The sequence below is a fragment of the Scomber scombrus genome, chromosome 2 (genome assembly GCF_963691925.1).
Source record: "Scomber scombrus chromosome 2, fScoSco1.1, whole genome shotgun sequence".
In the NCBI taxonomy this organism is placed as follows: domain Eukaryota; kingdom Metazoa; phylum Chordata; class Actinopteri; order Scombriformes; family Scombridae; genus Scomber; species Scomber scombrus.
The window spans coordinates 13745064-13760795 of record NC_084971.1 but is presented as its reverse complement, the minus strand read 5'-3'; the positions used below and the strand labels follow the sequence as shown (position 1 = coordinate 13760795).

Sequence of the window (15732 nt, the reverse complement as noted above, 5' to 3'; positions counted from 1 at the left end):
TTCATCATAGTCTTGTTTATTCTACCTTTTTCCACCTTTGGTTGTAACCTTTTTTTGGATCTTATTATAAAGAGCTCACCAGTTCACAAAAATGCCTCATTACTTTGTGCTTGTAGGAAGTTATGGCCACATTTAATAAATTGGTACACTGTCACATCACATCATCACATCACATTGTCTTATATTTGGCTTCTTTTGACGTAGACGTGTCTTACTGAATCATCAACAGACAATGAAGTAGAAAACTAATATATAACCTCTCAGAGTCAAATAATCTGAAATGTGTTGGAATACAACAACAAGAAGACAGCTTGAGTTAGACCATTTCCTTTAATTTTAAAGACCAGAACACACCTCCATCAGCATCCATTTCATATTGCAGTGGTTTAATAATCATCAGAGAAGGGAAATGCTGCTGTTTTAGCACTGTTTGATTTCTGATGGAAGTGAGCCTGAACGAACGTTGTACTCAAATTGGCCGGGCTCTAGAAAAAAAACAGACACACAAAACAGAATAGTGTTTACAAAATCGTGAACCCGTAAAAAACTAACTCAACATAGTGTTTGCAGAACCAGAGCCATCTTCTGTGTGTTACAACAACACTACAACTACAAACTGGGAAAATCTGAACCAGGAGAAATGGCGAAAATATACGTAAATGCTTCAGCTTCAGCTTTGTTAAACAACCAGTTCTGCCCAATTTCAACTCACTCCCATGTCCAAGGAGGTATCAGGTTTACTTTGTCAATAGGTTTGATTAATTGTAATTTGTATGGAAATATGGATATATGCTTTAATATCCTGACATGAGAAAGTTGTAAAGGTGGGCACTGCTGCTTTACTACCTCATTTTATTGCTGTAAAGAGTCCCTGTGTGAAAACTTTAAAACCTTCATTATCTCAGCTAATATTGTGCTTATTGGTGCAAATTCCTAAATTAACTTGTGTCTAATAAAATCACCACACATAAACGTGGAGTAGCATTGGGATACTGTACACAATAAACAGAGAAGGGGAGGAATGTGGGGTATGTAGGAGGGCCTGCAAGTTTGCCTCAGGGTGAAGGCCAGTTGGAACTCTGCAGAAGACTAAAAAGCACAAAAAAGGTCCTCTAGACAGATGTTAACATAGCTTGACATACGATAAAGCAACTATTACCAATTTTATTGAAGAAAATATCAATCAGTAATGGGATGAATTTTTAAGTCATATTTTGCTTTTCTAAGAAATACACCTTACCCTCAAAGCATTCTGGGATTTTGAGTGTTCCATCGAAGCACTGGGTTGGCACTTTGAAACCACACTTCCTGGCATTGTTCATGCAGTAGACTGAGACAGTTTCTGAATGTAGGATTCTGTTAGGACGCAGGTCTTTGATCCAGAGTTTCTGTCCTTTGTATAATATCCTTCCTCTTTGTATGCCAACACTGCAAGGAGCTATAAGTCACAACAAAAAGAAAGAACATTAAAGTGAAGTTCTTGAAGTTCTTTTTTTTAAATGAAGGTGTTCCTATGCAGGAAACTGTAGGTGCTGAGCTGCATTATATTTACGAAGCAAAATTATATTGTTGTTTAGGTAGTAATACTAATATTGAAATAGAAAAAATCCAACTCCATTAGGATGATGATGATTTGTTCAACAAAGTAAAAAGTTGATATGAGTCTGTTTTCAGCACAAGGCAAATGTAAAAGCCTTACAATTACAATCTTAATATTTAAAAGCATTGCCTAATGTATTTAGGCATCTCTAATAGTAAACACAGGAATGAATGACTCTTGGAAAGTGATGGGTTTGGGTTTAGACAGGTTTGGCACAAGCAATAGTCACAGGACTGTTAACAGGAACATAAACTGAGAAACACATGAAGAAAAGTTCTCTCTTATGCTAACTTCTGCAGTGAAGCAAAACTTTCAAAAAACACCTGTCTACTACAAGCAGGTCTGAAGTCCTTCACTTTGCAAAATTGCCTGCAGTTCACAATGCAGATAACATAAGAGTTACATCGGTCTAAGTCCTACCTTTGCAGGATGGCTTTTCAGACCAACGTCCGTCATGTTGACAGACAATCTGGAGGCTTCCTTCCAGTACATAGTCTCCATTGCAGCCATATTTCACAGTTTCCATGAAGTCATAGTCTCTCTCTTCATTAATTGACATGTAGCCTCTCTCAATATTCCCAGGTGGAGGGCAGCTCACCACTATAAACGAACAATTCAACAAAAAGGGGTACTACTTGAAAAGCAAGCTAGACTTAATTTTTTCTTTCTCTTGATGCATATCCAAAGTTTATCAGTTTCATGGGGCTGCAAGATGCAGATAATTCAGCAATTTCTCTTAATGGTTAAGGCCAAATTAGATAAAGACCCTGTGGTAAATCCAGCTACTTATTTATCCATGTATCCAGTATGAAATACTAATATTCAGTCTGTCTTGTGTACAAAAAATGTGTGATTGCATTGTAACATTGTATCACATGGTTTTGAAATGATATATTTGTTAACTCAAAGTGTTTTAGTTTCCCAACTGTCAGAAATCTAAATGCTGACTCTTCACATTACTTATTATGCTCTCAGCAAGATGTATGTCTGAGAGCAGAGAAAAAATCCTTTAAGTGTCCACCAAATGTCCCCAAATATCTCTGAGTCAGCACCGCATAATTCAGTAGAATTCTCAGAAGAAATGGTGGCGAAGTTTAAAATCGAAACAGAAAGTGCATCTGTTGTTGATCATGTGATATGAATGATGTTTGATTTGATATGAGGTTTCAGAACAGGACCTTGTGGTAAGATTGTTTTCTCATTTGCTGTTTCCAGGATCAAGAATGAGCTTTGAACCTCAGCTTTACAAAAACTTTCATCAGAAGTTTCACAACAATATGATACACATATATGATTATGACATATATGAATTATTTAGATCAGTAGTATCCTGCAGTACCAGGATTACCCCAACCTCCATACCTCGACATTCAGGTGTCTCAGTCCAGGTGCCACTGGCAGTGCACTCTGCTCTTGGGTTGCCAGTGACTACATATGGAGGCAGGCACTTGTACGTCCCAGTGACGCCATAATCAGTGGTGTTCCCTCTGATCCTCTTGTCATAAATTATCATCCCAAACTTTGGGATTGGAGCAAGACCACAGGACACAGCTGCGAGAGACAAAATATGTACATTTATATATGTACTGTATGTATGTATGTATTGGAAATGTGAGAAATTTCAGTTGCACTTAAGTATATATAATTCTGCATGGCAATTTGAGGTTTACAGTGGGACAGTTAAGTGAACATTTTGTTGTGGTCCAAGAGTGTTTTCACTGGCCTTGACACAGGCACAGAGACTGAATTCCACAACTGTCTTCTCTGACCTTTTAAAAGGTTGTACCAGAGAATCTTTATACTGTATGTTTGATGCTTTTCATTATTTTCCTTGTCTGAGGAAGGATGTAGTGGATTACATACGCTTGCACTCTGGGACCACTGTGCTCCATGTTCCATCAGCTTGGCATACAGCAGTGCTGGGTCCAAACAAGGTGTACCTGTGCAGAGCAGCCACATAATTTGTCAGTTTATGCTTGGATTGCAAATAAATAGACAAATCCTGATTGAACAGCAGAACATGTGTTGCCACCCAAATATTTTGTGCTGCCACTTTTCTGATGGTTGTACTTATGTCACCCTACCAACACCTACTGTGTTGTGACAAATGGATTGGCACCAAAATCACATTTTATGGTCTTCACTAATGATGAAGATTATGATTTTGTTTTCAGAACTACGAAATCTACCAACCTTTTCCAGAAATACATTTTCATAAGGTTTACTGCATCATATAACTTATATTGCTAGTTGCAATGCCCACAGTTTACTTAACATGCCGTACTGTTGTCATGTATGCTATAGAGGACTATATACTGGATTAGAGGTTCCCTATTTGCACATCAAAAATACCACCAAGTGAGCAAATTAGCTGAGAGAGCAAACAACACAATTTGGCTTTTAAATTGCAACTCAGACACAATCAGCAGCCTGTACATCTATTTTTTAAGCATATCAGGGAGTCACATAGCTCTATCAGAAAATTATCCTTACACTACTACATGTCACACAATGAAATTCAATACAATGTTTTTGTGTTACCCCACATTACAAGTATAGTTGATGGTATTCGTATACACAGTATCTTCATAGTACATTTCTCCATTCACCAGTGGATCAGGGTAGGGACACCGCTTTGCTACAAGAGAGAATACAGTTAAGTGCAAGTGTGCATGTTTTTGCTGTTCAGTTCAATTCAGTTCAGTTTTCCACATATACTGTAGTGGAGTACAACTTTTGAAATCATACTGCATGCAGACTGTGATCCAGCTGTGCAGACTATTTGCACCCAAAAAGTAATTTGTTATTTGTAATTTATTCTTTAGTCATGAATCTGCAGCTGAAATGAGAAACCTCCACAATATGTGTAAAAATTGCAGTATGTGCTTATCTACATTTTTATAATACAAATATTGTGAATCTGGACTTGCTTCATAAAACAAAATACTTAAAAGCTGGTTAACTAGAATGAAAAATATGAAAATAGGAATACCACTGCAACTAAACAGTATCACATATGTAATAATCAATTGAATGTGATTGTTATAATTAAAATGAAGTTACTGTACAAGTATGTTACTAATAAACCTAAAGTTTACTTGAAAAATCTGTTTTGTAGAAACACTTGAGAAATAACTCTAGTATGTACTGTACATTTGAAGTACAAGATCATCTGTCACAAGACCTTAATTCTCACTAAAGTAATGTGAACTCACGCATGCATATGAGTTTGGTTTTTGTCCATTTTCCGCTGGCACCACAAACAATCCTTCGAGGGCCCAACACTGGAGTGTGTCCCAGTGTACAGGACAGCGCTAACTCCACACCAGGGCTAAAGAATCTCTGGAGCCCATCCACTTCAATGTTAGGACCCAGCTCAGGCCTATAACACACTGCAAGAACAAATGGATTTGATGAGAATTAAGTATAAACTCTCAATTGTTTTGAAAACATTATTCATTCAAATTCAAATCAGTGTTTAATTATATATTCTACTTGCTCTAACTGTTTTGTTGTTATATAATTATGCTGTTTCTTAAAAGAAACTTCTGAAATCAAAGGAACATTAACCAAATATTTAACATGCAACTAACAATATTTGCTGACAGAGTGTAACCACAGCTGTATTTTAAGAGGGAATTTGGTCCACTCTTCCTAAAACACCTTAAATTCTATTGCATGTTTCTATCAGCCTTTTAAACAGGAAACTGAAAGTATTTTTATTCCTACCAGTTTTAGTATTCCAATAAAAAAAACTGTTGTCTCAACTTCAAGTCAGAAAAATATATGGTTAAAAGCAATTTCAAACAACCTACTGAAATGAAATAACTGCCTTGTATACCTGTACTCCAAATCTAAACATGATCATTACTACTTCAACAAGATGTCTGTAGAATCTGTGACGTAACATATAAAGATTAGCTAAAGCTAAAGCCATAAAAACAATGTATAATAAATGTGTATGATTGCAGTTCAGACTAGATGTCAAATAAATGTCAATAATAATAGCAAATACCATTGTCTTGTTCTGATGTTACGGTGGTGAAAAATACCAATGGACAGAGCAGCAGCAAAGTCACAATGACTTCCATCCTTTGTAGAAATGAACAGATGTTCCTCGGTTCTTTCCTGTGCTCTCTGCTGGTGAATCTCTGTCCCCCTTTCACAGGTCGTGTTTCTCTAAAAGCAAACAGATAAGAGAGGCATGAAGTAACTCCTAGCTGCTGATTCTTGTTTTGATTTTTTGGCTTTTTTTTGCCCTCTGTTTTACTGCAACCCATGTGACTTTTTACTGGAAGTAAAGTTTCAGCAGTGGACTTTCCCTTGTTGTTGCAATATTAGGAAAGAGCAGTCTCATCTCATTTAGACTCTTGCTCAACCCTCCTGTTGATGAACACAACATGAAGAGTACGGTTTAGAACCTGCTCTATGTGTAAAGTGCCTTGGATAACTTTGTTGTGATTTGGCGCTATACAAATAAAGATTGACTGATTGATTGATTGATTGAACATTACATCCATTGTTATGGGTCAAACTGACTTGATTAAATACACACAAACAAACAAGTAATAGTTTGTAATAGTAATAAAAGTTCAAATATGTCAAATTTTATTATGGCTTTTCAGGTAATTTACAAAGAAGAAATATAATATACCCTTTACACTGTATTTAACAAAACCATTTTGTTTTGATCATTCTTCCATTAAATTAATGCAGAGATTGTCACTTTCTCTGAATGCTCTTTTATTTTCTTATATTTTGTGAGTGCCCTCACCTTTTCATTTGCTTCTTTAATATGCATTTATTGGACTGTACACATGGTGCTGGTTTTACTGTCTTGTTGAGGAGGGAAATATATACAGATATAAAAAAAGCAGCTGATGTATCACAATGATGCTTCATTATTGTGTGGGTTATTTTCAACCCCTGCTTTCACAACACCTGTAGCAGCCCATACAACAGTGTCCAGTGGCCAGTTTTAGCCAAGCTAGCGGCCTGACTTCATAGATGGCAATGTCAGTCGGTTGGTCATTCTGTCCACAACTTTAGTTCAGACGGACGTATCTCAAAAACTATGGGAAGAATTGCCATGCAATTTTGTACTGAAATTCACTGTTCCCGGAGGGTGAAGCCCACTGCCTTTGGCAAATCTTTAGCGCCACCCATAGGTTGACAATTTTGACTTTATTGAAATGCCTTGACAGCTGTTAGGTAGATGTCTACAAAATTTTGTTCAGACATTCGTGTTCCACCTTAGGTTGAACTGTGAACTCCTTACTTTTCATCTAGAGCAAACCACCAGGTCAAAGTTTCAATTAATACTTTCATTTATGATACAATACCTGCAAAACTAATGACATTACCATCAGTCTCAGCTCTACTTTGTGCTTAGAGCTAATTAGAATGCTAATATGCTAAATTACGATGGTGAACATGGCTCTGTTTTAAAAATAAGCTTGACCCTTCTAATTCGTGGTGGCATTTCTTCTATGTCCATGTGCATTGCAAACACTGGTTATGATTTAAATGCCCCACTACAAATTCAAAGAGCCTGAGCCTGTTGTATGTCCTGCTTTAGTCTACAACTGCTCTCATCAGACACCAATATTTATTTAACAGTGATGTCCTGTTTGCTCCCCTTATGTTTCCCCGATAGACAACGCAGTATATTGTATTGTTGTCCTTTTTGCACTTGTGTTTTACTTTGTCAGTGTTCTGACACCAGATAAACAATTCATCAAACATAATTCCAAAACAAAAAACAAAAAAACAAACTTGGGTTTTTACAACTTGGGTTTTTACAACTGACAAGTTTGTCAGTTCCTCCACCTTTTTTAATATAGGTAGAGCTGGAGCTGCAGGCTGGTGAGGATGGATACGAAAGACCAGTCGCATACTATTCCAAGAAACTAACATCTGGCTTTAGCAGGAAGCATTTTGAGGTTTATGTTGCAAGAGGTGACCAGATAGTGCTTTACTAAGAACACAATGTGCCAATGTGTCACCTGGTGTCGCAGCCAGGTCAAGGTCAAGCCAGATAGGAATTCCTAGCACCTCTATGGGTTGTTTACACCACAATATCAAATGAGGGCTTTTAAAGTTGTGAATATGTATTATTAACGTGCAAACAACGTAGCCCAGTTTCACTTTTTAGAATACATTTTTAGTCACACATAGTTGAGATCTTCAGTTTTTATTATCTTGGTACAGGTGTGTGTGTATTTGCAGATTGAAAATTATACAGGTTCACAGGTTCTTCAGGTCACTGACTCCTTCAGGTACCACACCTCCATTTTACAGCTAGTATTATTCTATTATTAGCTGACAGTGACAGGCAAAATGAAAGATGAAGTGCCAAAGGTGGCTTGTAGCATATTTTTTACAGATTTATTATTGATGAATCATGTCAGTCTACATGGTGTTTCAGGTCCTTCTGTGTAAAATTATGCAGATCTTGCAGGACTTGTAGGGCTTGCAGGGGGTGAAGCGGTGCACATTGCTATTTCTGATGGAAGAGTTTTAGGTTTTAAGGTGTACACCACCTTGCCGGGTTCTAAAAGAGAGCAAAAAACAGCAATAAAATGTATCCAACTGCATTATTACTATTAGACAGACCTATTATGTAGCATTTACAAGAAAAAGGTTACACCATCAGTTATGACATGTAGATATGAATGGTATATTAATCTCACAGCCTTTGTTGACTTGTCTTTGCTGTCATCCCTATATTGACTTAGTCAATAGAGTTTATTCACTGCAGTATGTCCTTGTTGTCATGTCTCATTGATTTTTTTTCTCAGCACTAGAAACAATTTTAGGTACATTGCATATTTATAAGGGTTTATGATTTATAACTTTATTTATTGAGTCAAAGTGTATAACATTGTTCTGCAAACAGATTTTCTCTGCTAAAATTCTCAAGTATATTTATATATTTTGAAAGTCCTCAGTCCTGCACATAATTTTGTCCTCTTTGCACACAATCTTGGAATTGACAGGTCCTCGACTTAAAATGTGGTAAATACAGTGCTGGTTGTTATTGATTAATCATTGGATAATTGAAGTGAACTCACCCTCAAAGCACTCTGGGAGGGGCAGGATTCCATCATTACAGGTGCTGGCCACAGGGTAGCCACACCTGTCAGCTTTGTTCAGACAATAGAAGGCTACATGCTCTCCATGGAGGACTCTGTTGGGCTTAAGATCTGCAATCCAAAGTTTCCTGGCATTGTAGAAGATACGGCCTCTTTTGATACCGACTGTGCAGGGAGCTGGGGGGGGGGGGGGGGGGGGGGGGATGAAGCAGTCACAGCATGTTTTGACCAGACATTGCAAATCCAGTTCTTGGGTTGTAAAAATTACTATTGGTTTGGAGCAAAGTTGAATCTCCACTGCCAAGATTGTATAAAGGGAATGCTGGAGATTAAGAGGAGTTTTTTCTTTCTCTTTACCAACATAATACTGTTTAGAGCCAAGGGGTTAACAAAAACAATCTGACCATATCATTGTTGATTATCTGAACCCAAAAAGTTTTCCAATAATGAAACCTAAATACAGAAATTTAGGATCAGGTTGGTTTTTAATATGAGATTTTCTCATGACTCACCTCTGCAGACTGGTTGGGATGACCAGTTCCCTGTATTTTTGCACTGTATCTCAGCCTCTCCATCCAGTACATAGTGCTCATTGCAGGCGTACTTAACCTTTTCCTTGTAGCCATGTGGTCTCATTACAGCAAAAGTGATGAAGCCATTAGGTATTCTTGCTGGGATGGGGCAGCTCACCTCTGGAATGAGGTCAAACAAGTATAATTCACTTGCTATGATTGTGCAGTTTTTGAGAAAGGAAAAGACTGGAAGACTGGTTAAACTGATTAGATGATTAAAGAATATAGAGAACACTCCATACCTTGACACACTGGAGGTTCAGGGACACTTCCATCAGCCTTGCAGGATCCTCTCTCATAACTTGGTGCCTTGGGTGAGTTACACTCATATGTCCAACCCTGCCCAAATATGGTGTTGGTTCCAGTAACCTGTCTATCATGGACAATTTTACCATCTCTTGGTGGCCTGGGTATGGGACAATTCACAGCTGTGAGAAAAATAATTGGAGTTATATTGACATCAGCGCTATCATCAAAGGCCAGGATGGCAGTTTCCTAATTAAATGGAAAATTTGGTTACTTTCAAGTTCATTATGTGCCACGAGTGTTGTGCTCTCTACTGATGAAGTCTGTTACCATTTTAACTACTTATATTTTCCTCCAGTACCTTTGCAGAGTGGTGGTTGATTGCTCCAGGTGCCATCATGTAAACACCTGCTTTCATTTGCTCCTTGCATGACATACCTGAAAAACAGAACGTCACATCAGTCTGAAATACACTTTACAAATGTATGATTGATTTGTGGAATTGATTTGTGGTTAGTAATATTACCATATTTTACACAATTCAAACACATGCTGACAGGTGATAGCTAAAATCAGGGACAGCGGTGCCCTTTTTTTCAGTTAGAGCAACAGCCCCTCAAAATACCCGTGCACGTCCCTGCCAAATAACATACATTTGTAGTGTTCTGTTTGGAATTGAAAAATGACATTGACTGCTATTCACTCTTACCCATCATCACATGTAAAGTTAAGCACACTCTTGAATGGAGCTTCTGTCCTTCCCTTTGCTAATGGTTGTAGAGGTTTGGGGATCGGGCACATCTTTGCTGTGGAATAGATGTAGCATTACTGGCAACATTCAATGTATATCCACTGTAGGTGAGAGAACACTAAGTAATCACATGCTGAGAGGATTATCAGCGGGACAATAGAATATAACCATTACTGATTGTGTTTCTGTAATCAAGCTAGGAAAGAATGGATTTGATAAAAACAATAAACACCTTCTTTTAATGCAATGACAGTATGGGCTACTGAAAACTGATATACAGTATCTGCATTTGTTAAAACAAGTTGTATTTGTGCTTGTATACTTAAATGGATGAATTATTATGAATATTATTCTTATATATTAATGAATGCCAAATTTGGTTATTGTCATGGTGAAAGAGCCTCATCATGTGGTGAAGTAGAGGAAGCTGGGCATCATGAGGTAAAAAAACCTTAACTAAAAAAAACCTTGTCTCTGGACAATAACATTATACTGTATGAACTTTTCAAATAGGTCAGTGACACAATCCATAAAAGCTAACTTTTGGTCTCACTTTGCTAACATTTCATACTATGGGGTGGTTTTGACAACTCATAAATTATTGGTTATTGTATTGCTTCATCTTGGCATCACTCTGAAAGTAAAGGTATTAAAGCCACATATATCATTTAAATAAACAGTAAAGTCTAAACTCACGGGAACATGTCAGATCTGACTGCGTCCACGCTCCTGTGGCAGTGCAAGTCATCCTTCGAGGAGTTGCTGTTGAAGGCAAGTACCCCTGCTCACATGTGAGGCCCACCTCTTCTCCAACCTCATACACACGTTTAAGTGCCAACTCATCAATTCCATCAGTCACAGAAGGCCGGCCACATACTAGTTAAAGACCAAAAATATAATTTGACAATGTAAAAGGGGCACCATTTACTTCTATTTACTTACGTTGGTGTATAAGAATCAACAAGCAAACAGATGAAGGACAATAATTGGCATCAAGTAAAACAGGAATACTAAACACAGTAAATTAATTTCATGCTCAAATACAAATGAAGTGATCATCCTGCTTCAGTTTTACCTTTCTTGGATGTGACAGTTGTATATAAAGCTACTTGGCTGAGGAGCAGCAAAACCAGAGTCGGAGCCATCTTCTTGGGAGTGAAGTGTCCTGCATCAGGGCGGGGAAGGGGGCAACATAAGGGCTACTGGGTAACAGGCCCCTGATAGTCTGCTCCAATCAGATGCCAGAGTAAGCTTCTATTGATTTAGTACAAAGGTCATAAGTGCTGCATATTTACCTAGAGTTGGTCGATAAACCTTGATTTGGTACAACAGTCCAGCAGATACACAGTTTGATATGAACACATAAATAATAAGATGAGAGACCCAAGGACACACATGTGCATGCACATACAGATCAGATCTTGTCTTTGATAAACAGCACTGCTCTTCTTGTGTTTAATGAAGCAGAGTGCTGACACATAATGATGCATCACACGGGGTTGCTAACAGTTCTCTGCTATTGATTGATTCAACACTGATTAAATAAAATGTGGTTGTTTGATTTGGTTATGAAAATTGAGGAGACATGAGTTGTATCAACATACAAGAGCAGATTGCTGAGTTTGGAGAAGAAAAAGAAACTCTGTGACCTGCAGAGCCATAATCACTAAAATTATGCAATACCTAACCAGGCCACACAATTTGTTGATTACTGTGTGTCCTTCATGGGTGGCTTCAACTAAGCAGATAGGCTACATTATTTGAATGAAATATACATCATGTCACTGACTGCCGCTCAGACACTCATTCTTTTTATTTGACTATTTAAATGATGGATGTTTTTAATGGTCTTGAGCTTGATATCATTTAATTTCAGGGAAAAGCAGATGTGGTTAATCTAACCTAATTTCATTTGCAAATATTTGTCTTTTCACACAAGAATGATTCAGACCGATTGGCTGCTCTACTGGGCAGTGAACTTACGGGAACTGGTAATAGTTTGAGAAACAGCAAGCAAGTAAATAAATGTGAACAAATGTCTCCAATGTTACACGGCCAAAGCAAACACCCGCAGTAGTACATGTAAGCAAGGAACATAATTGATCCAGTGGGATATGAATCTGCTTGTGTTGAAAAGATTACAGTTTTGAAAAATGAATACACAGCAGTGCCAATGGACATTTCTTGGATGGTAAGTACACTTTTTAATCTCACTAAGAGCATCATAAAGTCAGCAAAAGCAAATCAACATCATGTGTGGTGTTATTGTAGCCAGGAAATCAGCACCTTTGGCACCTATGCATCTTATTAAGTAGATGCAGTATCTTGCCATCTGTTTGAAATATCCCTTTAAGTTATGTTGGATTTACAGCGTTGACACAATACTGGAACTTGACTGATAATATTTTGGGTCAAGGGGAGAATTAGCAGAAATGTAAAAGAACAGCTCATATTCACTCATAGCATACAAATAGGTGAGACTGCTTATTCAAACAGACTGCATAAGAAAATTAAGAAATACATATCCCATGTTTTCTCTTTATAAAGAAAAAATATGTCACTTGCAGTAAAGATGAACATGTGCAATGCTCTATTTTTCCACAAGATGACATCCCAAACTCAAATTCCTCCACCGGGACTAGGGGCCTCCTCCCTCCACAGTGGGTCCTGTTGCTTGACATCAGCCAGAGTGAGAAGGAGGAAATGAAGCGGAGAAGAGTCAAGTTAAACAAAGATACACAGACCAGGACCAGGAAGTTTGTCTCCAAAATAATATTGGCAAAAGAGCCTTTTGGATAATCTTACCAGCCAAAAAAGGGACATTTTTTAAATAAAAGACACACATTGGGGTTGACTTTTTTTAACCGGGTTCTCCACAGGTTTGAGACTGTGACAATATGCTGTAAAATATAATAATTTGTTCAATGAAAAGTTTAATTGTACATCCATGGCAGACTTCTGACATGATATTCTTCTTTTTCTAATTGATATTTTAAAAGCAGACACAACAGCAACAGTTATAAACCACAACAGCTGCAGTTTTGCTTCTGATCTGAAGGTTTTCAAACAGCTGTAGCAGGAGCTGAACAATTCTGGGTAGGGAATATATTCTAAAACCGTGGTTCTCAACTTTTTTGGTGTCAAGGACCCCAAATTGAAACACATGAGGCCGCAGACCTGTGTTTAATAGTCTCAGAGGTCTCTATCTGATAAGATTTAAGTATTCCATAGCTGTAGATTGGCAGATTGACAGTGAATAGTGTGAAACCTATAAAATGAGTCATTCTTATACATCCTCTGATTGGGCTAACTCTTAGTCAATGAAATAATAATGAAATTAAAATACTTTGGGGAACCCCTCGAACACCCTCAAGGATTTTGGAGGGCCTTGGACCATAGGTTGACAACCACTGGTCTAGAATATTTTGTGTGCAACAGGAGAAGACTGAAGGTATTTAAAAAATATATATTTTAGATAATGTAAAAGGTCAGTGGGTGTTGCTTCCATGCACTGTTTGACGACAGGGGCATTGTGAACCCCTTCGTGACTGAGATTAAAGGCTCTACAGATGCAGGACTACATACATGAGACCAGGGTTGTTTTTATTGGAGTTTGAAGATATTAAAACAGTATATTCTCAGTGGCCAGTTTATTAGGTACACCTCACTAGAACTAATGCAGTCTACTACAACAGCCCTGCAATAAATCCTACCACCATGACAGTTATTTAATGTTTTATGAAACTTTTAGAAAAGTGTTGATTTAATTGTATAGTCACTTTGGAGACTATAATTTGTGGTGCTGTTTGAATGTACTGTGTTATACTTAGAGATGTTTGTTATCTTTAGTCTAACCTCATTTATATAAATGGTGTGGACACTCAAACACAGCTTTGCAAAAATTCTGAACCTAATAACCTTCATAAATGTAGGATTTATGGCAGGACTGTTGTATAAGACCGCTTTAGTTTTAAGTAGGTGTTACTATAATAAACTGTCACCTCAGTGTAGTTTAGAGCTAAAAGTTGCACTTAGTATTGCACATGTAGATTTATATAATAACAGCAGTGTGGTATAACCTGTCGACCGGTTAAATGCTCCTTGTGCAGACTGCACAGGGCACAAACTGTAGACTAATTCATGCATGAACATATTAACAGTATTTTGACTGACATAATTTTTTAAGAGGAAAACTGATTCTTATACACCTTTCAATAAAAGATTTTATGTCCTTATGTGTGCTCTAAAATGCACATGACATGCCATTTTCCATTAGACAATGAATTGCAACTCATGATAGGCTAATTCTAAAATGCAAATTACAATGAGAGACAGTTATTGCAGTGCCCCATGACTATGTAGTGATGTTACTGTTGTAAAGCCTGAAGGCTGCAGGTACACAGGACCTCCTGAGCCGCTCTTTCTTATAGCACACCTGAAGGAAATTTTCTCTGTGTTCATCAAAAACCTGAGTTTAAAGTGTAAATCTAGAGGCAGGGTTTGTGATATCATAAATAGTTTCGAACCAATCATGGTCCAATTTTCAACTTTCACAAGTTGATGTGGAAATCTGAAGCAGTGCTCATACACTGAGAATGTACTTACAGTAAAGGACGAGACATCTTGATTGCAGCAGTTAAACTTTTGAACTAATGAACTATATGCATAGACCTATTTATAAAATCTGGATTTTTCACTAAGGGAGAAAGAGCAGATGCCAATTTAAGGATTCTAAGATAATTGTTTTTTTGTGGAAAAACCCACATCATTCAAAAACTATTATTCAAGGTATTTTATCTTTTCTTTTTCAAAATCTTAAAACGTGCGAGATCTTTAAACTCAGGTTTTCAGTGAGCACAGAGAAACCTTTTATTTTCAGCAGGTGAATATAAAACAGACGGAAAGAGGGCTTATATGAAAGGGAAAAGCCTTCTACTTCGAAGATAAGCACCGGATGTAGTATTTGGTCACTGAGGCTGGCTTGCCGGCGTGCAGAGCTGACAGTGGAGCAGCCCAGTGGTATCGACAGGCAGGGGAAGCCCTCAGACAGTAAGTACAGTGTCTCCGCACTGAGCGCTGCGCGTCTGAAGGGACTGACAAACACTTCGACCCAGACAGAGAAAAGCTGCAACGTTTGATTTTCCAGGGAGGACATGGCTGATCAGAGTTTAAACGAGTCGTCCTCCGAGGACGTATTTAACAGGTTCGCTCGTAAAGGTGCTTTGAGGCAAAAAAACGTCCACGAGATCAAGGACCACAAATTCATAGCCAGGTTCTTCAAGCAGCCGACTTTCTGCAGCCACTGCACCGACTTCATCTGGTAAGTGTGCCCGCCGTCTCCCACCTCCACCTCCACCTCCTCTGACATGCCTGCTGCCTGCTGCCTGTTGCATGCTGGATAAACTTCAGCCGACTCTGCTCGATGATGTAGCACGAGTTCAGGTTACAACTTTCCCTTCTAAATCCTAC

At 37.9% G+C, this 15732-nt stretch overlaps 3 protein-coding genes across 4 annotated transcripts in view; 1 reads left to right on the top strand and 2 right to left on the bottom strand.

Moving 5' to 3' along the window:
* Positions 1-311: 311 nt before the first annotated feature.
* LOC133989160 (beta-2-glycoprotein 1-like) lies at positions 312-5818 on the bottom strand. Of its 2 annotated transcripts, none has more exons than XM_062428122.1 (8): positions 5616-5818; positions 4816-4992; positions 4196-4238; positions 3464-3540; positions 2963-3151; positions 2021-2200; positions 1241-1438; positions 312-485 (listed from the first exon to the last, which is right to left on the bottom strand). In XM_062428122.1, exons 1-8 carry the CDS (start codon positions 5689-5691, stop codon positions 421-423), a joined length of 1005 nt encoding a protein of 334 aa, XP_062284106.1. In that variant the 5' UTR covers positions 5692-5818; the 3' UTR covers positions 312-420. The 2 variants fall into 2 exon arrangements, with proteins under 2 accessions (XP_062284106.1, XP_062284105.1); XM_062428121.1 differs by having other exon boundaries at positions 4142-4238; positions 5616-5816.
* A 1959-nt stretch (positions 5819-7777) lies between these two features.
* Positions 7778-11497, bottom strand: LOC133989186 (beta-2-glycoprotein 1-like). The gene is made up of 8 exons (XM_062428123.1): positions 11339-11497; positions 10960-11139; positions 10222-10318; positions 9874-9950; positions 9509-9694; positions 9207-9386; positions 8674-8871; positions 7778-8153 (listed from the first exon to the last, which is right to left on the bottom strand). Exons 1-8 carry the CDS (start codon positions 11406-11408, stop codon positions 8044-8046), a joined length of 1098 nt encoding a protein of 365 aa, XP_062284107.1. The 5' UTR covers positions 11409-11497; the 3' UTR covers positions 7778-8043.
* An 815-nt stretch (positions 11498-12312) lies between these two features.
* The window catches only part of LOC133989128 (protein kinase C alpha type-like), a 156665-nt gene continuing 153245 nt past the window's right edge, over positions 12313-15732 (top strand). Inside the window, exons 1-2 of the mRNA XM_062428119.1 lie at positions 12313-12454; positions 12869-15583. Coding sequence (XP_062284103.1) covers positions 15417-15583 — 167 coding nt within the window. The 5' untranslated portion in view covers positions 12313-12454; positions 12869-15416. The remainder of the gene's footprint in view (positions 12455-12868; positions 15584-15732) is intronic.